General features: G+C 41.4%; 1 protein-coding gene across 1 annotated transcript; it reads left to right on the forward strand.

Moving 5' to 3' along the window:
- On the forward strand, positions 1–25,768 carry prtga (protogenin homolog a (Gallus gallus)). Its single transcript, XM_019270483.2, has 19 exons — positions 1–272; positions 1,582–1,884; positions 10,216–10,360; positions 10,553–10,686; positions 11,017–11,313; positions 11,416–11,575; positions 11,937–12,184; positions 13,733–13,897; positions 14,453–14,758; positions 15,476–15,664; positions 20,705–20,800; positions 20,932–21,118; positions 21,845–21,972; positions 22,118–22,288; positions 23,394–23,573; positions 23,683–23,806; positions 23,901–24,042; positions 24,220–24,333; positions 24,423–25,768. The coding sequence occupies exons 1-19, from the start codon at positions 206–208 to the stop codon at positions 24,828–24,830; spliced, it is 3,564 nt and encodes a 1,187-aa protein (XP_019126028.2). The 5' UTR covers positions 1–205; the 3' UTR covers positions 24,831–25,768.
- The last annotated feature ends 1,507 nt before the right edge of the window (positions 25,769–27,275 follow it).

Below are 27,275 nucleotides of genomic sequence, written 5' to 3' on the forward strand. Positions count from 1 at the left end.
GTCTAACGCGAGGTGGCACTAGACTAAAAGCTTCATCCAGACCCACAGAGGTGATTAATTGAGGGTGTCCGTCCGTCCATCCCCAGAGGAGGGAAACTATACTCCTGCAGCTCCCAACACCAGTCCTCCTCTTCAGTAGCAACGCAGTTCATGTGGAGGAAACAAGTATGAGAGAGTAGCTAGCATGCACGGACAATTCATGTAAATGGCGCCTGTCAAAAGGAAATTATATCAGCGCTTGCTGTTCTTTGTGGTTTTTCTTCCAATCTCAGGTAAGGAGCGTTTTTTTTAAAATAATATTTTGTAAGAGTTAAACAGTAGTTAACTGCTCGGCACATCACTGTGACTGCGAAGTGTATTAAACTCCTCTGATACCCTGTCTGAATCAACCTTTATCACCAAAGACGAAGAAGCTAGAGAAGTGTCACAATAACCGGGTTTAATATTGACACAGTTTAATAAATTAACGTTGTTTTATAACTTTAAAAGACACCAAACGTCAACTTTTAACCGTCAGTTAACGTTCAAACTCAGTATTTGAATGTTAACCGTTAGTCCGTTAGTTATTTGGATGTATTTAATGTTAAAGTTAACGGTCATTGTGTAACTGTTGTTATTTGAATTCAACATTGTTCTAATCTACTATAAGTACATGAAAAGCTGTCGATGTGTCAAAATTTGTAAGATATATATTTTTTTGTGGATCATAAAACAAGTATCTGAGCAGACAGGTGCAAAGTGACTTATTTATAATGCAAATGTATCCTTCAGGGATTAATAAAGTATCTGTAATCTCTAAATATTTAGCAACAGTGTGAGGACAGAGCTGAAATGGGAGATCAGCAGTATGAATCTGCTAATACAAAATCAATATCATATAAGATAGAGCTGGTAGAGGAGATACATAACCCAAGAGAGATACACAAACTGTGGCCATGCGTCCTGCAAACTTAACCTGTAAGATTACCAAGATGCTACAGTTGTTATGCCACTGATTTGACTTGGACTCTGCTGTGTACTTTGTTGATATATTGAATTATAGCTGTTTAGGACTGACACAGTGTCTCCACAAAGGTCACATTAATGAAACATTATGTAAAGCTTACACCGAGGGTTCAGTCAGGTTTCTGTAAAAACTAAAAGGACTAATAGGATCGGCTGTTTCGCCTTCAGCTGGTGACTTTATGAGCCACAAGTAATTGGATTAAAGTGGAGAGCTGGAGAGACTTTATAAAACTACAGTGTGATTACTGTACAGGACAGTAGACCTGTTGTTGGCATGCCTCCAAGCCTCCTCTCAAATGTGATATTTCACCGTACTAGGACGTTTTAATAGGCCATCTAAGGCTATAAACACTGATAATACTCATCCAGAGCATAGTGAGCCACAGCCTCCAATAAGTGTAATTACTGACTCCAGAAAAAAAACCCATGTAGACAGATTTAAAACTCACCTTTTAAATCACATTAAGCCAATAGATCAGTGAGCTTTAAATGTTTTACTGGGCTCTGCACAGACATGAGGCCCCATGCTGATAACCTCCTTCACTCATCATATACTTTTATTTTCTCTTCCTACAGGTGTTTTATGCTTTAGTGAGTTATTTTTCATCAAGGAGCCCCATGATGTCGTTGTCATGCGGAAAGACGCTGTTATTTTGGACTGTCAGGCACACGGAGAGTCACCCATCGACGTCAGCTGGCTCAGGAATGGAGTAAAAGTGGTGGAGAACGAACGCGTGTACCTGCTCTCCAATGGCTCCCTTTATATTTCAGAGGTGGAGAGCAGAAGAGGAGACAAATCAGATGAAGGGCTCTATCAGTGCCTTGCTCAGAACAAGTATGGTGCAATCTTGAGCCAGAAAGCTCGTCTTACAATCGCAAGTGAGTACACAATGGATAGATAGATACTTTATTAATCCTGAGGGTAATTCAAGCATGGAAACGTGACAGTGTGGAGGACATGTGATGGACAACTGTAATCAGGCAGACTCAAATGTCTTCTTGTATTCTGGCTGTTGATGGTCATTGGTTTAGTCAAATCTCCTTGCACGAATCATCCAAGGGGGTTTAAAATTACACACACTGCTGTTTGTTTCGACTTTTTTTGCTGGTCAGTGTTGCATTCGCAGCAGCTTTGATGGAAGCAGTGTAGGGACAAAGTCTTCAAAGTTAGATGCTGTTTTGGAAGGGGAATATGGCCATTGGTGTGTTAATGAAGGAGCAGCAGATTTGAAAGGTTAGGAGCTGTCCAGGATAACGGCTCTCCAAAGCTAAAGAGCAGATGACCCCTATTCACAGGCTGGGGCTTTCATGTTATTGCACCCTGATCGCTTGAGGAATTGTTCTTTTGGAATGCTTTCTCCTCCAGTGTTGTGCACAAGTTGGCCTCATATTTTAAAGTAGCGGGGGGAAGTAAAGAAGCCCCAGGCAGAGTTGGTCTTTTGGGACCTTATATCCTTTCCGCAAGCCATGTGTCTTGCTGTGCCACTTTTGCAACATGTATGTCAACACTTTTAGCCCGCTGGCAATGCATTCCCCTCTCTACTAAACATGCATTTTTAACATTCCATGCAAGATGCTGAAATTTGATTTGAAGCGACTCCAATTAGCGTGAGTTACTCAACAGTTGTTGAGTTTCTTGAGCAAGTTTACGTGAATTATCCTCCTTTATTTTCTGGTACATAAAAAGTATACATACTTGTATTAATTAATTGAGCAGTTTACCTGCTTTATAGTTTGAAGTTACAGGGTGATAAAGGCTGCCAGTAAGCTTTACTAGTTTGTTTTAAAATGGCACTGAGGCCTGTTTGAGGGTCTATCTGGAAGCTCATAAAGTTTGCACATACCTGAGAAATGCTCAGTTGAAGGACACAGAGGTAGCAGTGGGGGTTGTTGCGAGTGGTTTGCACACACACACACACACACACACACACATACACACAAATGTGAATTACCATTTCCCAGTACCACCGCCTTACCCCGAGTGTCTAAATGACCAAACTTTATTGCAGGTCTCACCAGGTCAGTAGGGGCTGGAGGCTTTGCACACAATTGTTTTCTGCCTCTATTCTGGTGAAAGAGTGAAAAGCTTTTCACTCTGACCGTTTTTGTCCACATTGCCCCCCCCCCACAACTCCAACTCGCAAAAGAAAAGGATTTGTTTGGGGGCAATTGTGTGTCCTGATATCAGTGGACAGAGCAGCTTGACCTGTTCACCACTGCAAGGCTAATTACATTAATTGTAAAAGTTAAAGATCAGAGTTGACTCTAAGTTTACAGAACACTGTACAGTCAGGGTGGCAATCTTCATTAAACAGCATGGCTCTCTCATATGACCTGGCAGGAAGTGTGCAAATGTGGTGACGTATCTTCAATGTATTCTCACTGAATGTTCACATGTTAATTCAGCTAAAAGATGGACACGTAGGGAGCCTCAGTAACTCCTTCTCAGAGCTGATATCCCTCTTTTTCAGTCATATTACAGTATCCTGTCCTATAGCTTAGTTCTTTATAAATAAGAATGACAATAAGAGATGGTACCAATTGTAAGCTCTTTAATCCAGTGTTTCTATTTTGAAGCTGTGGACATGCTAGTTAAGCAATGTGGTGATGATGATGGAGGGTAAACTTAACCATTGTGTTGGTAAAGCACAAAGGTGAGACAGGATTTGGCCTTGATGAAAAGGAATGCAACACTCGACCCGCACCATGTGACTTCTGTCAGTAGGCTTCAGATTGATGGGGATTTTCAGGGGAGGTTGTCCACTGAGTTGCTCTTTGCTTACGTGATCACTGGTACATAAAGCATGAAAACTAAGAAAAATTATCAAATTTCTCATCAACTTTTACATAGGCTATATGTTGTTGTTTTCAGATATGTTGTTAGTTTAAGACAACCACAGAGCAGTCTGTAATGGCAATGCTTTGTTGTACCTTGACACTATTGATGCGTCATAAGGCTAAATCTGTAGAAAGTAGATGCGCAGATCTGTGATGAGGGTTACCACACTGATGGCTTTATTTACAGCACAGCCGTGTTATGTAACATCATGTGTCTCATTCCCTATGATGTAGTGGACTGTGTTTATTTATGATTACTGTACTGGTTTAATTTGGCATTAACCACAAAAAGTTGTATTAAGTGTTGTATTGGCTGCAAACATGATAAAATAGTAAGCTTAAGGTGTATGTTGCTGCTCCTTGATGAATAAAAGCTAATTCAGTCAAATGCTACTTAATTTGCAGCTGTCTCTCTCCCGATACACATTTTAATACCTTAACTCAAGGTACCTGCGGATACTGAGGACGGGTCTAATGGCAGTGCTCTCTCTTTCCCAGTTTTAAGATCTGTATACCTCAACCTATCATCACAACCTATATTATGACTCTTAAGGCCCATAAGAGAGAAGAAGCATATTGTAGAAGTAGGAGGTAGCCTATATTTTAGGCAGTATATTCCAAGCAATGTGAAAGCTATAAAAAAGGCTGTGGGATCCTAAAGGACAGTTTTGGTGTGCTCTGGATCTGATACAGATGTTATATATCTTTATGTTTTAAAGCTGAAAGCAGGGAGAGCTTTAAAGGAGGTATTTAAATGAGCTGCTGCTGTTTACTTACTTAAAGTGTATTTTACCTTCCCAGTGTGTCCATAAGCAGCCAGTCTAGGATCACAGCATTATCTTAAGTTGCTATGGAATGCATCAGACTCGCGCTGGCTCGACACAATTAGAAACCCCAATAAGACGAAAGCAAACCTCACACAGCGAGAGCTGTGGTGTGAATGAATGAGATGGCCTTAAGTGAGACAACTCAAAGCCTGGAATCTTGTTTTTCTCCTCTGCTGGACACGAAAGGTTACCATGGTTCCCCTGAACGGCAGGCCCAGAGGTCAAAGGTTTCTTTAAATTGTTCAATAGATGCAGGGCAGTGAGACAGAGCACAGGGCTTAAATCTTTCCTACAATAATGCTGGATGCACATCTAGTTTTATCAGTTGCCGCTGTTGTAATAAACGGGTCTACTTTTGTTTTCAGGAGTGTCTTTCTCTCTTGTATCTGTCGTTGTATAACTTTTATTTTGTCATCTGCCATCAATTTATTTCTTTAATGTGCCATGACAAAGGATAAAACTGTTGTTAAAAACTGAATGTAGGTATTTATAGATTAACCTGATATGAAGATTAAAGACAATGAAGCCACTGTGTGTGGTGAGTAGAGGGTTGCTGTTGAATGATTGGAAAACTTTGTGGCAGAGATAAGGTATTGGAGGAGGGGATGAATTCTTCTTCCGACACTGCTCCCCCACTGACCGCTCGGTACTTTGAGAGGTCACGCTGCTCATGGGAATAGCTCTTTGTTTAGCCAGGCCAGTGGTCACTCATTTCAATGTCCTGCAGCCTGTGTGTAGCAGCAGCAGCAGCACATCTGCCAGCCAGCTAGTGATTGATTTGTGGGCTTTTTCAGCTCTGCATTCTTCTCTTTCTTGCTTATCAGCCCTCTTTTTTTTCAGAGCCTTTTATTAATGTTGAGAGGGGTCACCTGACATTGAAAAGGACTCATCACTCAATTAAATAGCTGTGTTTTTCAGTAAGAGTTGTGAAACGATACATGTAAAAAAAAAAAACTTATTTTGATACAACCGTGTGGCAAACTCCAGTTCACAAGAATAGGACGCCTAAGACGACTACATGTAAAACTTTCCACGGTTGTTTTGGTGAATTAATGAAGGTTTTTCATGAGTCTCCTGATACTGAAGGGCATCAATTTAGCATGAAGCCTGCAGGATCAGGAGAGGATGATCAATTTTAATGTCTCCCCTAAAAGATTGGACCCTGGAGGGTGTGTTGGATGGGGGGTAGTTGGGGGACATCATTGCTATTCACAGAGCGGCAGTAGATGAACAGGACATAACTGAACACAAATTGATACAATAGTCAGAATCAAGGTTTATCTGCATGTGATATTTTTGTAATGTTTCTATCATGATAATATATTGTCCTTTGGTACAGTGTGTCCTCTTAATTGCCTAAGAATGATACATTTTAGGTAGGATATAGAAAGGTTATGTTGTTGTTGTTGTTGTTGTTATCACTATAGTGTGTTAAAATAGTTTCTGTAAAAAAGTATTTCTAGGAGCTCACGTGCAGGTAGACTCTGCTGTGCCCTGATGCAGAAACTGACCACAGTAACCAGTGGAAAAAGGGCTGAACTAATTTCTGGTATTTGTAAAGGAACCTTTGTTTGGGCCTGACCTGTCCACTGACCTTCAGTGTGTTGAGCTGCTGGCATCAGCAGGCCCATCTGTTTCAAGATGAAGTGAAGCAACAACTACAGCTTCACTCTTCAGGTTTGGTCTAGTTTGGACTGTAGGGAGGAACATACTGAAGGCATGTGGACAGACCTGTAGCTTTGTATTTTGAACTGTGGGCATTGATGTCACATTGTGATTCAACATGATGCAGTGTGAAATAGACACAGTTTTTAAGTTCATCATATCACAATCCTTTCTAGTTGTGATTATAAAAGTCTTACAGCAGCTGGACCACATATATTGTTTTGGTTGCTGCAGCAGCAGCGGCAAATGTCATCAATACAGCCGAGAAGGATATCATTACAAAACAGCATTTAAAGACCTCGCAGCTGGAGAACAAACAGAGTGATTTCTAGGCAGTTTGCAGGACAGCAGTGAGTAGCAGTGCTGGTTTAAGGGTGGTCGTGCAGGGTTGCCTGTGTTTGGTGCTAACCAGGATTTGTGGAGGTCAGAGGTGAGAGGTTAGAGGTGAGATTGCTGGGAAGGACAGGGCAGTTTCTTTTGGGGAACAGGCTGAGGAATTTATTCTGTGTTTGAGTTGGCTGAAATGTTATGGCAAACAAGACCAAAGGATTTGGATGACATACACTTTGTGAACGTGAAAAACTTTTATGTCATTTTAGTCTTTAGTAACACACTAAGTATAGATAATTTAAGTAAATCACAAAGAGCTTTCCATGTTTGCTTTAATGATTTCATCTGCACGTTAGATGTCCCCTGGCAAACATCATCGCTCAAAGCAGAAGGTCAGCCTTCTATTTTCAGCTAGGAGAGCTCCGGCCAATGCTCGACAAGCCCTAGCTGTTATAGATTTTCCTCCTTATCTTAGTAGTTTATCAATAATCAATGATTATCATGCTGTTTGTCAATCCGACATCATTTGGCTAAATGGAAAGGCAAAGTATTGAGGCAGAGGATAAGTGCAGCTCATCTCTCATGCCCTGCAGTCATATCACTTCAGCACATCAATGGCATTTTTGTAAGAGCCTGCATTAACACTTCTGTCTTCACACCAAACAACCACAGTGGAGCTAAGAGGGGTAACAGCTCAGGACTAATTTAATTAAATGCGTCTATGGTGAAAGGATCTAATGGTGATGACAGTTCGCTTCTTGTCCAACAGGAACGATATCAGGCAAATAGCCAGGATTTTCCCTCCAGTCTGGAAAAAGAATAGTAAACAACATCCATGTATTTAATAAACAAAGCCATTTTGATTCATACTTCTATCAAGTCCCTGATATCAGGAACAATGATAAAATAATAATAATAATAATTATTATTATAATAGACCCTGCAACCATCATTGAATTCAACAATCTACAACAAGTCTATCGGTTTTAATTAATCAATAAGTCCCTTTGAAAATAATCCAATAATCATTAACCCAAACTATCACCCTTACCTTGGCCAAAATTAGGCACTCCACAAATGTCAGCTTGGTTTGAAGGCGAGTTGTGTAAAAGTCATAATTCACTGAATGTTTTTTCTTTGGCAGTCAGAGCTCTCCTGCTGTTTAGCACCACAACACCTGGCAACACTGCTCACATACAGCCATCCATCATGGCCCTTATACACACTACTGTGTGTTTATGACAGTGGAGGGATTTCCTGTGGACCTTACTCGAAAGCAAAGTTTACCACTTCATGGTGTTGTGTGTCTCTCTGGAAAGATATATATCTAAAGGATGTTGGATGTTTTTCACACTGACAGACGTGGTTTCAGCTCAATGCTGTGATTTCTGTTTCTTCTTTGCCGGCTGCTGATGGCTCACTGCAGCAGAAGCAGTTCTGGATGTGAGGTAGTACCATAGTGTGTTTGTTTATCCATTACTTAAAAGGTGATAGTACACAACTTTATCGGAAAAATCCTTCACAGACTATTGATTTGTCCATCTTCTGTATGTACCATCAACGATTTGATGTATTTATGATAATTAATTAAATGTTAGTTTGCTGTGCTTAGTGTTTTTGGTCATCTCAGTATTTGCTCTCTACTGTGAACAGCAGTGCAATTGATTTCTTGTAACAAATGATTGACCTCAGGCTTCTGCAGCTTTTTGAGCACAGAGGGGGACGGTATAACAGCATAGCAGTGGGTGACCTTAATGGCTTTTAGGACTTTTATGGCCCAGGAGGAACCGCTGTCAAAGAAACCATTTATTAACAAAAATGGCTAAAACAACTTAAATCATTATAAAATGCGTACACTTGTTTTGGCTGTTTAGTTCACTAAAAATAACTATTTGTAATTCACGTTGGGTCTAAGTTGCTTGCTGCTCAGCTGGTGGCTGACAACAGCTCAGTTTCAGGGAAACCCAATCCATGCAGGATGTAGCTGTTCCACTCCAATCATCACCTCTCTGCAGCACTCAGCACGTCTGTAGCTTTGGTTAAGAGGTATCTCTGTTTTCTGACATCCACAAGATCTGACTGAGATGGATGGTTGTCTGAAATGCATCAATACAGTATGTTTGGGAAGGGAAAGAGGTGATTTAAAAACAGTTAATAAGATAATCATCCTTTAGACTGACCTTGTTGAATTGACCACTGGACACTATAATGGCATTTGACATCTTCCACATACATAAAGACCTTCAAAGGGAGATAGTAGGTCAACATTACAAACCACACATAAGTGGTATATGTCATCTGAAGGCTGAAAAACTGAAGATTAACTTAAGATGCAGCTCAGCACTGTGTTTTTCAGTTTTTTCATCATAAATATGCAATAAATTAAAAAAAAAATCTGTTTTGTTTAGGTGCTCATTCATATATAAAAAGAGTTGATGAAAATGGTCAGAATCCCTCTAAAGTAACATTAAGATGCAAAGACCATGATGGATAAAAATACATGCTGTGATTTGTTTGCTTTTGTGTGCTTTTGTACGGACACCTGGAAATTTCTCAAAAGCATCTTTGTTGTCAATGTACCATCTTCAAGGTCCCTAGGTGTACTACGGATGTGATTACTCTGGAGGTCACACTGCAGTGAGCTGGTCTAATGGCCTCGCTACAGTGAAATGTACAGTTGGGCTCATTGTATCCACAAGAGTCTCAACTTTACAGTCAGACCCAATTTATGCAATTTTGTTTAGAGATATACAAATACTTAATAAATAATATTTATACTGCATGCAAAAAGCTGCATGGGATTAGCATAAAGTGGACATGTATGTAAAGGGATGTGTGTCTTTCAAATATCTGGAGGTGTGAGGTCAAGGCACCCCCATTGAAAATGGCAATGCCATTTTTTACATTGGCAACACTGAGCAAAACTTTGGAGTGGTATTCAGTCCCCTTCCTGACGAGCTAGACATGTCATGGTTAAGTCCTCTTCTTATTGACTCTAGCTTTAAAACTGAGCCTGCTACAGATGTCCATGCAAAGTCGAAGGGGTTAATAATGTAAGTGTCTGAGGGGCTTTAGTTTTATGTCAAAACAAGTTTTTTTTACAACTGGAAATGGAGTGACATACAACACCAACTTTCACAACAAAGAAACACCTCAAGGGAAAGGAGTTTCCTTTGACTGTATCTTGAAAAGAATCTGTGTAAGAGCTAAAAACACAAATCCTCTCTTTGGGACAGGATTTCTCCTGTAGGAGACACCGATCTATCTGAGGCTGAAGATAAATGTTGCTGTGTTACAATAAATCCATTATTAATAATCAAGTGAGGTAACCTGTTCTCAGCTCATCCTAAAATGTAAACCATCTATTGATTGGGATTTTCTGGTAGACAGTATATACCATCTCGTTCTGACACACTAAGATTAAGAAGAAAACACAGAATAAACATGAGAAATTAGTTTCAGCTCTGCACTAGTCATACATTACTACATTCAACGTATATGTAAGGTAATATTATGTAATGTAAAGTTGACTGTTGTTGTTTTTCTGCAGGTATCTCCTCTTTTGCAATCCAGCCGACATCAATAGTGGTGACTCAAGGCTCAGTCGCGAGATTTTCCTGCAAAATCAGTGCACACCCTCCTCCAATCATCACATGGGAGTTCAATCGGGTCACATTACCCCTCGCCACTGAAAGGTATGCACTGTTTTTCAGTTTAACTTCATGGTGTTCATGTTTCAAGGCCTCAATGGACATCAGATATTTTCAAGCGGGACATGAATTATTATCTGTGACCCCTCTTTGTCTTTATCAGATTGTAATTGCTCCATACTGCTGTAAGTGATGAATGCTGTATCATAATCTGCACGTGTGTCTCTGTTGTCACAGAATCACAGTCCTGCCCAGTGGTGTTCTTCAGATCCACGGGGTGCAGCGAGCAGATGCTGGAAATTATCGCTGCATAGCCACAAACATTGCCAGCCGCCGCCGAAGCACGGAGGCCACCCTCACTGTCACTCCAGGTGTGTCAGTCAGCTCTCTTTTTGCCAATGTAATTATGTAAAGGGCATCAACACAAAGTTTAGTAGCGAAATATGTGTTTGCTATAGATATGTGTGGCTAATTTATTTTATTAGAGAAACTGCAAAAGGTATTGCCATATTAAAACCATTACTGCACATCACACTAAGGTAATAGATTTGTGTCTCTTGAACAATTGCAAACTGGTCATTAGTTTATTGAGGCTTATTTATTCACTAAAGGGACAACATATAGATAGTACCTGAAGCTACATTGTCCATCACTAAAGCTCTCTTCCTCCCCCTCTCCCTCCGTTCTCTCTTTCTTTGCAGCCCCCAGCCTGCAGCTTCCCCAGAGGCCGCGCATCATCGTCGGGCCACAGAACATTTCAGTGTCGCTGCACCAGAACGCCATCCTGGAGTGCATGGCCACAGGCAATCCCCGACCCATCATCTCCTGGAGCCGAGCGGACAGCAAGTCTATTGATGTTTACAACACCAAAGTGTTGGGAAATGGCAACCTCATTATCACAGACATCAAGCCCCAGCATGGCGGAGTCTATATGTGTAGAGCCACCACCCCTGGCACACGAAACTATACCGTTGCTTCAGCCAATGTCACCGTGTTAGGTAAAGATACAGTTTATATAGAGTAGTTTGGCTGTATATGTTTGGATTTTGTCATTGAAAACTTCTTGTATGTATTTATTTCTCACTGATGTTCTTTTAAAGCACCACCTTCCTTGGTTGAGTGGCCTGAGAGCCTGACCCGTCCTCGTGCCGGCACAGCCCGCTTTGTGTGCCAAGCTGAAGGAGTACCGACGCCTCAAATTACTTGGCTCAAGAATGGAGAGAAAGTTCACTCCAATGGTCGCATCAAGATGTACAACAGGTATTGTTCTCTTCATTCAAATGAGATCTATTAATCCCTTTCCTGACAAAGTCAAATGTATTTGCGTCTGTGTGAAAAGACAGGGGTAATAAAGAGGACAAAACTACCACAAAACACTCATTTAATGGTCTGTGTTGGCCAATTTAAAACTGTTCAAAATAAATAATTCATAGAAGAAAGGGCACTGAATAATTTACAGCAGTGCAAATGGGTGTTAGTTGGTTTCGCTATAACTTGCTCCCGCTTGTTATCCTCATCTTTGTTAAAGGTAATTATAGAACGACAACACTGTGGTTACAAAGCCTCAGGATGAAGCCATCTGTGTGCATACTCTTCATCTCTGTCCATCTGTGTCACACAGCAAACTGGTCATCAACCAGATCATTCCTGAGGATGACGCCATTTATCAGTGCCAGGCACAGAACGAGCAGGGTTCAGTCCTCTCCATGGCGAGGCTGATTGTGGTGATGTCTGAGGATCGACCGAGCGCTCCCAGGAACATCCAAGCTGACACCGTGTCGAGCTCCGCTATCCTTCTGGCTTGGGACAGGCCTCTGTATAACTCTGATAAAGTTATTGCTTACTCAGTGCACTACATGAAGGCTGAAGGTGAGTGGTGTATGAACAAACAAGATAGAACAGGGGTCATATTTTCATTATCTTTTTGTCGCATAGAGATTAGTCGAAGGAAAATATTTAGATATTTCATGTTTATGGTCTTTAAATGAGCACTCCCCTGAGTTAACATTGCTAAACACTATTCTACTACACTATTCCAGGTTGTCTGTTATTATTCCTTGTCAATATAGTGCCTAATAAACCACAATGCAACTAGACAGAAGCTAATGTAGCCTTGAGCTTGAGGCAATTTATAAGACTCCATGCAGCTCCCTCCGGAGCTACAAAAGGCTTTATACAACCTTTTTTGCAAAGGCAGTAGTACTCCTCAACACCTGTAAACGGAGTACAATGTGTAAAATTGATGGAGCTCCTCTTTAAGAAAACAGGAAGTAGCAGTTTGGAAACTTAAATTCTGCCACTTCCTGTCTAGAAAGTATATTTTTGGAGCTAACTATGTGTTGTCAGTGCTACGTTGATGGGCAGAGGTCAAAGAAAAAAGAAATACTACTCCCAAATAAAGAACGTTTCTTTTCTTGACAAACTACTCCTCTAAAGACCACAGCCCTGTGGAATTTCGAGGTGCAGGTCCCTTCCTTTTGGCTGATAAGATGCAGGATGCAGACAAAACTGTTCACACACAAAAAGCACAAGGGTTGTAGTGTGGCAGCAGAAAGGCCTTTCAGCTTTCCTGGGAACTCTTGCTGTTGACAACAAGAGTCACATTCAAACAATGCAACAAGAAAAAAAGTCAGCTTGTTCATTCAAGCACGCCACTTATTATAATGTCACTGACTTCCATTGGGGAGGTGAAACGTACAGAACTGAACGAGAAAAAAGGAACACCTGCTCGATTTTTGTTTGGGACAAGGAGGTCAAAATAAAAAGAACAAGTAACTGACATCTGTCAGGGATTTACTGCAATTAATTTAGATTTAGTGACACAATCTCTTTGGCCCGAGTCACAGAGAATAACTGTTCATTGACATTGACAGAGTATCAGACAGTACGCTCTGCACCTGAGGTTGCAGACAGAGAAGCTTGGTACTAAATAGAGACTCTAATGAAAGGAGGAACTAATTAGCCCGTGTGATGGAGTGTCCAAAAGTGTGTACTCTGCGAGAACAGTGGGAGGGTGGGAATTGGGCAGGAAGGGAGACTTTGTTGAACTTTTCAGAGAGGATTACAGAGCCATTCAGACTACGGAGAAAGCTTTTTTGTTTACTCCTCAAGTACCTTGTTTACAAGGTCAGAAATCACACCAGGTGATTTTCTTGCCTAGCGCACAAATACAGCTTTTGTGTGACTAATGCTAATCTGCTATTCTGCTTTAATTTAACAGCTATTACACAGCAGGTCATTTGGAAACTAGTGCAAAATGTTACACTAAATGCTATTATTTATTTATTTTTTAAAATATATTTAAGTAATTTAACAAATGTGAAAAATTGATTTTATTCATCACAAGACAGGACAGATTGCTTTGCTGGACATCATACAAACTGTGATATTTGTTTTACAATGTTGTCATTTTCCCAGGATTAAACAACGAGGAATATCAAGTTGTCATTGGAAACGATACAACTCGCTACATTATTGATGACCTGGAGCCAGCTCGCAACTATACCTTCTACGTCGTGGCCTACATGCCCATGGGAGCCAGTCGTATGTCGGACCATGTGTTCCAGCACACGCTTGAGGATGGTGAGGCACAAAACCCAGTGAAAGTCATGAACGATATAACTCACCCCACAGTGAATACAAAATCAGAAGCTTGTCTTGTCGGCTATTATTGATCTTTAGTTAGACTGCATGTGAGAGCTCAGAGGATGTTTGTTTACAGTATGAAGTAACTGAGCTTTGTTGTTGATGTTAAAAAAATGTTCTGAAGTGATTGTATCACATAGCTTGTTCTGGTTCAGTCCAGTTCTAATTAGGGAGGAGTAAATATAATGTCTTTTCATTAGTTAAATATGTAATATCCTATCTGTCAGACTTTCATGTGAACCCAAAATCAGGGGAACATGCAGGGAAAATGGGGGCATGCTTAAGGGGAGGCCACTGTATGTACATGTTTAAATACATTCAACAGTGATCTAGCATGTTTAGAAAAATATTTTCCAGGTTGTAGCTATCAAACCCAAGCCCGAAGGTTCCCTATTCCTTTAGAAGGAACTCCCATTTAAACATCAAGGAAGCTTTTTCTTTGGCTCACAGGACTTCTGTTGGTCCTGACTTTCCTGTCTTATCGATCCACAGTTCCCCTCCGTGCCCCTGAGCTCAGCCTCACCAGCCACAGTCCAGTGGACATCCAGGTGTCTTGGCAGCCCCTTCCAGACAAACTGAGTCGTGGCCGAGTCTCTGCGTACCGTTTGTCCTATCGTACCAGTGCTGAAAATATAGCCTCACAGATAGAGCTACCTGGAGAGAAGACCCAGCATCTCCTGGAAAACCTGAAGCCTGACACCATCTACCTCCTGCGTATTGCTGCTGCCACCAGCGTAGGGTGGGGTGAGCAGTCTGCCTGGACATCTCACCGCACTCCGAAGTCATCCAGTGCTCGAGGTACAACATTTGGAAGAGTTGCCTTCCTTATTTATGAAATAGCTGTGTACAAAGATGAGGTTTGTGAATGTCATAATTTCTACACATAGAGGAAGCTGACCCAAAACACTAATATCACTGAAGTATCTCTCTCTTCTGTATAAACCCTGAGAAATAGTCAAGAGGGGAGCTTACTCTAATAATCTTGTTAAGGCATTGCGTTTGTTACTCTGTGACCTTTGCCCTGCACTGTCAGTAACATTGGAGGGGTTTCAGTCATGGGTCATAAAGGGAGCAACTCAAGCCTCTGGGTGGGAAAGAGTATATGGCTGCTTAGAGCCACATCTGAAGCTTTGAGGCGGGGGAGGGGAGAATTTGTTTTTCCTGCAAATCACCATTGCCCTCTGTCTCCAGTTTAAACTCAGGACAGGAGTCTTCCATTGGTAAACTCCATTCCCCTCATTCCTAAAATAAAAGTGTGTGAAATCACTCCCTTGACTGCTAGTGTGGTTGTCACTGGTCTGCACTGAATGTGAAACAGCTGGTGAGGCATCAGATGGTAGTTTCACTTTTCAAAGAAAACTCCAGCTCCTCCTCTGTCCATCACATAAACACTGGAAACACACACAGCACAGTGAATTGAATTGGTGCATCTGAGTGTTTTTGACTGTTTAACCTTTCTTCTTTTAATGTAGTGTAGTCCATCTCAAAATATCAAAATGTTTGTTTTCTGTTTAGTTCCTCTGGCCCCTGAGCTGCATTTGGAGCCTTTAAACTGCACCACTATTTTGGTGCGCTGGCAGCTGGCACCCAGAAACTCGGCCAGTGTGCAAGGCTACAGGCTCTTCTACCATGAGGAGAGCCAACCGGAGAGTGCCCCTGTTCAGCTGCGTGCCTCAGACAATACACACACCATCGGAGGCCTTGGTGAGTTTTAGTTCACATCATCTGAGTTACCTCCTGCCACTGTGGTACCTGGTATACAGTACGCTATACAGTATTTCAGTATAATGGTATAACTCACGACACAACTTCATATTTACTCTGCAAGTTCCCATTATACAGAGGATAACCTTTTAGAGCATCTTGCGATATTTGCAACTTGCCTTGAAATTAAATTATTTTCTTAAAATTTCTCCTTGTTAGCACTTAAATGTGCCAAATACTGCTGGTTATAATGTCTATATTTTTGCTATCTTATTCCTAAATTGGTGTAATTATTGGCCTTACTATCATAACTCATAACATTTTATCTATGTTAGTGATTATAATTGCTCATTAGGCACCTAAAGTATTCTTGTTCATATAGTAGTATATGAAGACGTGCAAAAGAAAGAAATATGACAACGCAGAATGATTTGAGTATTTCTACAAATAATTGTACGACAGTCACAAAATTTTTAAATCAGAAACATTTTTTATTTAAAATGTTTAGTGAAATAGGTTTGGTTAAAACCCACAGCAACATTTATTGACAGTCGAGCTTATGAGTGATTAATTGGCGTAAGTCTTGTCATGCGTCAAGCAGCACCATTAGCTGTGGAACAGAACAGGACCACATCCCATTTCCATAACCTCCCAACCTCTGCGCAGCATTTCAGTGTGTGTTGTGTGTGTGCATGTGTGTGTGTCTTTTGAGCAGCTGCTGGTTGGTGTTTGGGGCATATCACAGCTCTTTTGGCCTTTAGGTCAGATTCATTTTGACTTTTTTGTTTGAGAGAGGAAAAGGGCGATCAGGCCAATGCAGTGGACAACTGACCATCTGTGGCCAGAGGGGGTCAACCAGGTGGTCAGCAGCTGACTTGTAAATCAGGAAGCTCAGGGCTTTCGTGGGATAAGAAAGAAAGAAATATGAGGAGGCACTATAAATTACTTTAGGTGTTAACTCTAACTGCTGAGGGCATTTAGTTAGTTAGAAATTTAGTTCAACGGTTTAAACACCACTACTGTTAATTCTAGTGCCAAAATACATCTACTATGAAACCTATGACAACTTCTCCTGTTTCTGCTGATAACAATGACACAATGCCGATAAAATAACAAAACTAACATAGCTAAATACAAAGTCATACCCAGGATGTTTAATAATATCTTAAGATGGTGATACAAAGAAATAACTGAGAAGATTAAAGATTAAATTCTGTTTCATTTGCGTTTTATTCATTACATTTCTCTGATATTCTTTGATCTTATTGCCATAATCTTTGTGTGCAATAATATGGTGATATCTGCATTTTTCAAAAGTCTCCTGGGTTTGTTTAATCAAATTACTCTGAATATTAAAGAAATGTTCATGGAAGAAGATGAAGCTGCAGTCAGAGCTGCTGATAAATATTAAGCCAATCAGCAAAAATAGCAACATCAAAAACTGAGCTTCAGCTAAATAAGAATAATTATCTTTTTGTTCCTCTTTGATAAATGAGCTTCGCAGGGCTGTGTTTTGAAGAGAGGAAAGCTGTTTAGTGGAGGCAGATTTACTATGTGTTTTATGACTGCTTTGAGCAGTGTTGCTGGAGGAGCCTTGACATCAAAGACTCTCATTGTGTTTGGCTTTCAGAGCCACAAAGATATTTTATTAGCCAGGACTTAAAGGAAATGCAGCCTCTCACCAACTGAGCTGTAGGCCAAACAATGAGCATGTCTTGTGAGCTCTCTATTCTTGCACTTCTGAGATTTCTTTCTCTGAGGTAAAATGGCTTTAACGCATCTTACCAATGATTACTTCCTCCATTCAAGACTTGCTGTTATTATAGCTAAACCATTAATCGATGGCACATCTTAACTCAATTCATACAAGAAGCTGTTACAAGAAACAGAGATAAATACCTTTTCTGACATTAGTACAAATGGAGAAGAAAGTCAGTCAGCTCACTCAGTAATGTCACTTAACATGTGTAAAGTTTGCTATAAGTTAATAAACATACCAGACCAGGTGTTTGTGAGAGTTTGATTAATAAGCCACTTTTTATTGCTAATGAAATTCACTTTTTTTTTGCGGATGAACAATGAGTCAGAAGCTACATAGCCTCACCGTTTAATGTGTGTACATGTTGCTCTCTCTTTCTGCATTGTTTTGATTTAATCATTGCAAAATATAGAGAGAATATTCCTGTAATCCCGCTGATGTTGTACACAGCAGCCTCCCTTTTTTGTGCCAATATTATTGATTTCTGAACTATCGGCTGTGGTAAAAACTGGATTCTGCTGATTCAGCGCCTTGTACAGGAGGACATGATGGCTGTTAAATTATCACTTATGGCGATCGAGATGATTGAAAGCACACCCTGAGAGACAGGAATGTGGTTCAGAGGCTCCAGTTGGGTATAAATGACACAGTGATGTGACCTTTCCTCGCATGTGTTTTCTCTGCCCAGCCCACTAGAGGAACACGTAGTCGTAGTCGAAGCTTAAATACCTCTCATACCTGTTGGCACCAGGCAGCACCGTGTGCACTACTGTAGATTTATCTCACAGCTTCAGGCCGTCTTGTCCACTCCTTTTATTAAACACGAGGCGAGGAGGGCTTGGTGTGAAAATTAGATTTGTATTCTGGCCATCAGTGTTTAAAAGGTCATTTTGGGCTTAACTTGTGTGTGTCAGTATGTGTCTGTATGTTGATTTGTGTGAGTAAGAGCAAAAGAGTGAGCCAGAAAGAGGGGGAGGAGAGAGAGATGATAGATGCTGGTGTGAGGATTCATGCAGGAGTTGACTTTTATGGCCCCTGTTCAGGCCTGGCTTGCTGTGGCCTGGGGGGCCTTTCACAGGCCAGAACAAAACCTCAGGGGCCAACAGGATCTGCGTTTTGGCTGTAAAGGGAGGGGGGGTGACCACAAATGGCTCAAATATGCCCTTTAATACAAACAGCATAATTTATGGGAGCAAGGCCACGTGAGATTCATCCCAGCCGGAAGGACAGGAGCATGTCTTCACTCAAGGAACTCAACTCAAGCAGAAAGCAGCACTTGGAAGAATATATTGTTATGTAGCACTGTAAAGCAGCCACGTAAATATTTTGGAACTTCTGCGGCCAACTACTGTTGAAACAATTAGTTAATTAATTAGAAAAGGAATTGTAAAATTGTGAAAATTTGTGACACATTTGATTGATCAAAAGATTAATTGATAATAATGGCAATTGTCAGTATGTTTATTGGGTTAGTACACTGTCTCTGTTTAGTAGTGTATGTTATGGATGGACAAGTAATACCCTAGACACACTAGGATGTAATAACAATTGATTATAGGTCACATCATATAATGTTGGTAGTGGTTGGTATCATATAAGGTAAGAGCTTCAGGTGTCTGTTGCAAGTGTAAAACCTGTCCTCTGAGATTTCTCTTATCAGGACACTGTGTCATCACCTATTAAGTGCCATTTTATTTAGACTCTTCCCTGTTTTTCCACTCACTTCCTCTGCTTGACCCTCCCCCATATAACCCCTCCTTTTGCAGGATTTAGCTTGCCCAGATTCCATGTCAAAGGTCGTGGCCCAGATGTCACAGCTTCCCCCCTCGCAGAGCTACTCTCCCGCATAATTACGGCAGGCCCATTGTATTGTGGGGCTGCGTAGAGGTGCATACTATGTGCCTGCTCCTCTTTAGGGGTGGACACTGAGGCATGACAAACTGAGCTCAAACTCTGGATTACATGGTGAACATTGTACAAACTAAAGGCCTTCAGCTTTTATTTATCTCTTCCAACACGAAAAAGAAACTTATCTTCTTTCAGATCATCTCCCTGTTGAGTCTTGGTATGCCAGGCCTTCATCATTCAGTTTGTATTAGTTATTTATATTAGTTTAAATTAGTTATTAGTTATTTAACATGTAAATATTTTTCTTTTTCTTTTACTCCTAATTGTCTTTGCAAATAGCCATATAGTTGCGCTCAGGGAGAATCCTTGAGCAAAAGAAGAGGCTCGTCTCATATTCCACACCCATGACCTCAGATTCTTTCAGAGTTTAATCTCGGCCCGACCTGCTGGCCCTGGTCTGGCTCCAGTGAAACTCCTCAGGGCTGCATGGGGGTGCAAGTAGCTCGACTCCACCCCTTCTAAACTTCGCTAAACTCAACTGGCACAAATTTATCTCGTGTGGTCATCCTGTTCTCTAGACCCCCTAAATGTCTCATATATTCATTTTCTGCGGGATAAACAGGACCGTAATAGTAGTAGTGGCAATAAAATGCTCTGGTCGTATTTTATCAAGCAGAAATAGTACTGCAAAAGTGATTTTCGATGTTAGAAATATTTGTCTCTGGCCAAACTGTGTCCAAGCTTTTGAGAAACATTAATCAAAGAGGTTGGGGATCATTTGTTTATCCACATTAATTTTGTATGCAACATTCAAATCAAGTAAAATGGTAAAAGGGACATTTGGTCAGATGGCTTTTGTTTAGCACAGGGTCTTCAGGGTCACTGAGGTCTGGAACTGCTGTTGACCGTCACCGATGTCCTTCCCAGGGGATTTTGTCCGTCGATTTAACCCCCAGAATCGGGACTTGAATAGGAGTGGCCACTGACCACTGACCAGCAGGTCTGATGGGGGCCCCGGAGAAGGGGCTTGCATATTAGCAGTCAAAAGGCTCATGGTGACAGGGTGATGGATAGTAGAGCTCTTCTGCTCTGCTGCCCTGAGTGCTGCAGAAACTGACCAAAGGACTTGCAACACTGAGCATCTGTCGCACTGCCCTCACCTTTAGTTCCCACCACACCGCTGACCCCACACCCACACAGTCCAGGTCTCTTTCATGTATCGCCCCTGCTTCCTGTTGGCTGTAGAAGCACATCGTCATCTGTCTTGGTGTTGTGATGGTCCATGGTGAATTATTACAGTGATTACAGAGTGTTAGTGTAAATAAACCTGAAGTCCAAATCTGAGACCACCCATAGGTTGAACATTGAGTTTTTCACATTTCTACGATGTGATTTACTTACAGATTCTGTTTTCTCTCTTTTTCTTAATGTAGATCCAAGGAAGAAGTACCACGTTAAGCTTCTGGCTTATAATTTTGTTGGAGATGGCTACCAGGCAGACCAGACTATCAGCACCCCTGGATGTGTCTGTAAGTCCCACAATATTCCTCAAAAGACATTTTCTTCTGCGCGTCTGAAGTACGATGGTGTGTTGCTTGTATCATCCTCTTTATTACTACCAAAGCTGGGGAATTAACATAACTCTTAATGTATCTCTCAGCTGTTAGAGATCGCCTGGTGCCGCCTCCACCTCCTCCACACAACGTGTATACGAAGACTAACAGTTCCACCGCTGTATTTCTGCACTGGGGCCGACCAGCTTTCACCTCCAGCCATGCAATCAACTACACTGTCCGCTGCAACCCAGTCGGCCTGCAGAATGCCTCCCTGGTGGTCTACCTGCAGACGTAAGAATTGCTTCATAATATAACCACTTTTTTTTTTCTTTTTTTTGGCCACTTTGGGGGCAAACTCCACAACAAGCTAAACATCACTCATACATTTGACAAGTTACTGCAATATAATGTTTTATTATATATGTTATCTATGTTTTACAGCCAATGTGTTAACAAATAGTGACTATTTACGCGTTAAACAGACACAGAACTGTGTTTCTGGTCACCTGATGAACTATTAGTGCAGCTTTAATGCATTTGTAGGGGGTACCATGTGTTGCTTTCCTGTTTGAAGAGGAGGCATGCATGGAAAGTGAAACCAGATGTATGTAACTGTGTGTTTTGTTTAGGTTACTGTATGACTTCTCATGCCACCGTGACACTAACTTGACACTTTTCAGCAGCAGTTGTTGATCACAGTCTCAGCTGTATCACATCACCTAAACTGTTTGGTTACAACACTTTACACATTTACTTTCCTCACATGTGTTGGACAAAGTTTACAGGCCATCTACTGCCAGCACAGCTCCACATCACCACCTGCTGGGCAAGAGCTTTCATTAAAGGACATGTTCACAAACATAATAAAATGTAGCATCTGTGAATTTTTGAAGGATCCTAATATCTCCAAACCTCAGCAAATCACATTAAAACACATAATAGACCCCTATGTAGGTACAAAGAAATGTAGTATGTTTTGAGTGAACCGGCCCTTTAAGCCTCTGTTATGTCTTCCAGGAATGAGCAGAGCCTCTTGGTGCAAGATCTGGAGCCCAACACCAAGTATGAATTTGCCATTCGCCTTCACCTCGACCAGCTGCCCAGCCCCTGGAGCCCTGTGGTCTATCAGACCACTTTCCCTGAAGGTAGGATCAAATATCAATATCGATATCAGCCTCAGAAAAGTATTGCGCTGTGATTTCTTCACATTTTATTGTCATCATTCAAAACATTTAAAAGGACACCTTGTTGTGCTCATAGTATATTTATTTCATCCATCCCACCACCCAGCTCCCACTCTGCCCCCTTCCAATGTGAAAGTGACTGTGATTGAAGAGGACACAGCGCTGGTTTCATGGAAACCCCCAGAAGAACCCAACGTAGCTGTGACACATTACACAATCCTGTACGCCTCCAGACACGCATGGATAGCTGGAGAATGGCAGGTGCTTCAAAGAGAAGGTAAGGAGGAGTGTGGAAAGAGATGAGGTTATACTGTACAGGTGTGCAGTGGAGGGGAGGCACGAAGCCTTCCTCACACAAATGGTCCATTGGAAATCAGTAACTCATTTCATCCTCCAATCTACAGTATGTGTCTGTTCATTGTGATCCTTGAATGGCGCCACAACACAATGCTTTTGTCTTACAGATAAAAGACTAGTTAGGAGGTTTAATGTGATTACAGCAAAGACTGTGCTTTACCTTCACACACAAAGACGTTATAGATTGTTTTTGTTCTTTAAATTACAACAGACATTTTGTGTACGGGTCTAGATATATACTGTCCAATGGAGCTGTCGATAAAAATACACATTTATGCTGCTTATAGTTTGTGTAATCAGTGGGAACATCAGTGTGTTTAAACAAGAGTGACCATTTAATGCAAAGTCACACAGATATAAAGTGTCTATTCATAGAACAATGATTCATATCTGACACGATTAAAGCAGAAAGACAGTTGTTGTGGAATCCATCTGTAACTATAAAGTTGTTGTTGTCTCTGGTTCGTGAGACAGCGTAGGTGTTTGTAAGAGCAGATGAACTCCAGGAAACACACAAAAAGACACACAACCCCCCCCCTTGCCACTGGTGAAGGGGTCAAAAGTGAAGCCATTCACAAAGCCCCTCCAGCTCAACCCAGCCCCCTATCACCTCAAGCTGAACACCCACCCTCCCCCTTCAGTCTCTGCTGGGACCATGCTGGTGTGTAGACTGGGTGGTACTGGATCAGGGAATGTGTATAGCTCTGATCCCATGACCCCCTGCTCTTTCCCCCTGAAGCCCCTTTACATAGCACCTCTCAGCCATGAGGATTGTTTTTTGTCTTTCACTGCATCACAAGTCCTGTTCTTCAAAGATCAGCTGACTTAAAACTGTTTGTTGGAGTAACAAAACTGCATGTGTTTATTCAAGATTATCTCTTATGTCAGTGTGCTTAAGGGTCATTTTTATCTTTGTTTTTCGTATGTATTAAAGCGGAGTTTAAAAGCTGAAGGCAGCTTAATACATGAAGCTTCATCATATTCTCAGTGTGCAGTTAAACACCAGAGTTATTTTTTACCAACAGGGACCATCACCATGGCACTGCTGGAGAACCTCAAGCCTGGCCATATTTACTTTGTGAAAGTTTCTGCGTCCAACAACATGGGTGATGGGCCGTTTTCTCATACAGTGGAGCTGACAGTACGAGCAGATCTCTCATCTGGTCATGATCCCCGGCTCTCCCGTGGCTCCACGCACTCCACAGGTCACTTGATATGTTACGATTGGGGTCTTCCTGTCATCGTTTATGCTTTTTGAGACTGCACTGTGGCAAATGATTGATAATCTGACAGTGTTGCCTCTATCCTCTGCAGCCTTTTCTGATGGTTTCTACCACCTGGACCAGAAGTCAATGACAGGGATCACTGTGGGAGTCTGCATCGCTCTCATCTGCATCATTATCTGTGCCTTCATTATCGTCTGCAGAGGCAAAAACAGGTACTTAGTTTGTGCTTAGAAAAGGGGGCTGATACAAGCACTCTTTACTTGAGTATCCTCTGTCTGTAACGACATGATGTTTGTTTCTCTCCAGGAAATTTTCAGCTGTTAAAACGTACAGAGAAGGAGTGAGCACATCTGCCTCGGCTGCAGCACATCTGGGCTCTGAGGGACAAGCTGAGAGCGCTGATGTGACCGTGCCAATGATGGGTCAAAACCATTTCATCGATGCCAAGGTACTAAACACTGAATACAACACATAACATGGTCATAAAAAAACATCTGAATTTGACATTGTATGGAAAAACTGCAGATTTTAAATATTAGACAGCTGTGCGTAAGTAATGACACAGAGTTGCAGGAATAGCAAAGCAGCTGAAAATTAACTTTCTTTTTTTTTCTTTGACTTGTAGGGTGGGACAAATCTTATCATAAATTCTCTTGGTCCTGTTCAGCCCAACACTGAGAAGAAAGAGAAATGGTTTTCCTTCAGCAGTAATGTGAGAAAAGACAATAAAGCAGTGCAGGTAAGCGTTAAGAATGTTGTTAGCAATTTGTCGATCTTGCTCTGAGTTGAGCCTGCCATAACTAAAGCAACACTTCCTCTGTCCTGCAGAATATCAGACATGCCACCACCTCCTACCAGCCCGGTACCACAGTGTTGACCTTTGAAGAAGAGCTGTCCATGTCCATATCTACAGAACAGCCCAACACCATGCAGGCCATGCTGTGGCGTCCCAGTGACACGGAGGGCTCCTCCAACAGCGAGGGCAGCCACGCAACTGGTGACTCGGGCCGTTACTCTCATGACGAGACAGAGATGACCAACCTGTCATCTGGCCCCAGCAGCCGCCCACCGTCACTGACGGCGGAGGACAGCTCAGGTTCGGACTGCGGCGGCCCCGCGGAAGAGCCGGGCGAGCTGCTGGAGGAAAGTCAGCCTGACCCGAAGTTAATGGAATCCGTCGAAAATGAGTCTGCATTTTCTCTCCAAGTGTGTGGGAATGTGCCTGAGCGTGTCTGAGACTGTGTGTGTGAGTGTGTGTGTGTGTGTGTGTGTGTGTGTCTGAAGGCAATGGTATACTTGCAAAAAAGTCCAACTGCACTGACACAGAAAACAGCTGAGGATATCACATCATAGAAATGTCTGTGTTCTCACTGCAGCTTCAGATTTGTTTATGAGCTGAAGAATTAAAGGATAGTTTTGGGAAATAGATTATTCGCCCCACCAGCTGGGTAGCTTAGCTTAGCACAAGCAGCCTGATTGGTCCGAAGGAAGCTACCAGTACCTCTAAAGCTTGCTGCTCATCTTGTTGTTTTAATTTATTACAAAAACTTAACTGTAAAAACAACACGGTGTGGTTTTATGGAGGGTTAGATGCTGGACTAGTTCTTGGCCAGGACCAGTAACTTCCGGGTGTCTCTGCTGGTTTTGTACTTCAGTTTTTGCAGAGATTAAACAAACAAGATATAACATGTTAGTGAGTAGAGGTGCTGGCAGCAGGATTTTGTTTCCTGTGAACAGAGCCAGGCTAACTGTCTCCAGTCTTTGTGCTAAGCTAAGTTAACTGACTGACCTTTCTTATTGAAGAAACAGAGTGAAGCGTTTTTCCCAAAATGTCAAACTAATCATTTCAGGGCAACAGGAAATTCACTCACACTCAGAAAACAACAAAACATGACAGAAGAAAGGAGACGGTGCAAAAAGTTCCAGATATTCTCTGACTCAGCAAGGATTTGACTAAAATTCATCCACTTAACTCTTCTCATTGCAAGTGTACCACAAGCCTGTATGTAAGTATGAGAGAGAGAGAGACTTTTTTTTAAACTTTATCCTCTTTTGGTCCAACACACAATGAACAGTAAGCCAACAAATATGTTTTACAGTGATGTTGGCAGTGATACAGTGATGTCTTTTACTTCTTTCGTTTCATTCAATGAATGTGTTTATTTTTTTTTCTCTTTATTTGTGTGCGTATGTTTTTGAAAAAAGAAAATCTCACCCACCATGAATGTCTAAAAAAAAAAAGCCTGTCGAAAATGTGACAAAAGTGACATTTTCTACATTATTTAAGAGAGTTTATCACTGGAGCGAAAGGGAAGTGTGAGTCCTTTTCACTGATTATCTACCTCAGTTTACCTCCGGGTAAACTTCCACTGTATATTTAATAACTACTTATACCTATGTTATGTGATGGGCTGCCTCAGTTACATTGCATTTGATACTTCCTGATGACTTTCTTCTGACTGTCATCCCATTTTATGTTTTCCTCTTACTTTGTTCTGGTTTATGGATGGTAAGGGCGCTGCCGCTTTTTTCCTCATCGATTCACCTGTTGTGTGGACTGAAGGATGGAGAACACACACACATACACAGATTCTTATTTATCTCTTCAGATGTTGCTGAGCCAGTATTAATAATATGTTATTGTTTATTTTGTCCATTATTGAGTAATGGTATGAAAAGATAACGAATGTCTGCTTTTGTTTTGTATGTCACTGTGCAGCAGCCCTTGCCATTCCTGTTTTATACTACCTCGTTTAAGAATTTATTTTATTGTCTTATTGTTTTCCTAAACTCAGGGAACAAGGTTTAGTACATTTGAAAAGTCATGTAGTGTTACATGCTGATCTGACAGGGTATCTTCTCAGTACTAAACCGTTGTAGTGTGTAATTGCCTAATAGAATATGCTATGAATGTATCTCCGACAGTGTGCCAGTAGCTCAGATGTTTGTGCTACGCTCCCTCTCAGATGAAAACCGCTTCTGTAGTTTCTCCTCGTCCTATCACGTCTGTTTTTTACAGCAGACTCTTTTGTTTATTGACTTCTTCCTTTTTATTTGTGTAAAGATTCACACCAGAAGTGCTTGCAGTGACATGTCGGTACAGAAAAGCTTTATAATTGGCCTTAATGTGGGAAAGCGTCCCTCAGATCCTCAAACCGAAGCCTAATCTTTCTGAGGGAGAAGCTCCACGTGAGGATGCAACACGTGAAGAATGATTGTAGTAACAGCAATGGAAGTGTTTAATCAGAGATGAAAGTGAAGAGTTGAATGAACACCATGAAACGTTTTAAAAATCTATATTTTTGTTAGAAGATAATGTACTACTGAGTACACATTGTAGTAACTTTTTTTTTTTTTGCTTTGCTTTGCTGTAGAGTAGATAAAGATTAGCACTTGTCTGCCAAGTAGTTTTGTATTATCAGCCAATGTGCAGCGGTGACGCTATAACCCAAAGAGTTGTTTGCTACCTGAGTTTATTTTAGTCTCTCAACTAATCTCTGGCAGAAGGTTACTGAGGAATGTGAAATAATCGAAACAGATTAGACCAAAGATGAAACGCAGCCTTTTGAGATGAGTTGAGGTGCCGCTCCTCAAACAAAGCCTTGCACATTAGTGGCCTTGACCTGCGACAGAAATGAGTGAAGATAGTTGCAGGTTCAAACTCTGTGGAGGTGCCAGCGA

This window comes from Larimichthys crocea, chromosome VIII (assembly GCF_000972845.2).
Source record: "Larimichthys crocea isolate SSNF chromosome VIII, L_crocea_2.0, whole genome shotgun sequence".
In the NCBI taxonomy this organism is placed as follows: Eukaryota; Metazoa; Chordata; class Actinopteri; family Sciaenidae; genus Larimichthys; species Larimichthys crocea.

Coding starts and splice junctions, on each gene's coding strand:
- prtga (XM_019270483.2), top strand. CDS start 206: ATGGCGCCTGTCAAAAGGAAATTATATCAGCGCTTGCTGTTCTTTGTG. Junction 10,361..10,552: donor TTACCCCTCGCCACTGAAAG/GTATGCACTGTT, acceptor CTGTTGTCACAG/AATCACAGTCCTGCCCAGTG. Junction 23,574..23,682: donor TGGCTCCACGCACTCCACAG/GTCACTTGATAT, acceptor TATCCTCTGCAG/CCTTTTCTGATGGTTTCTAC.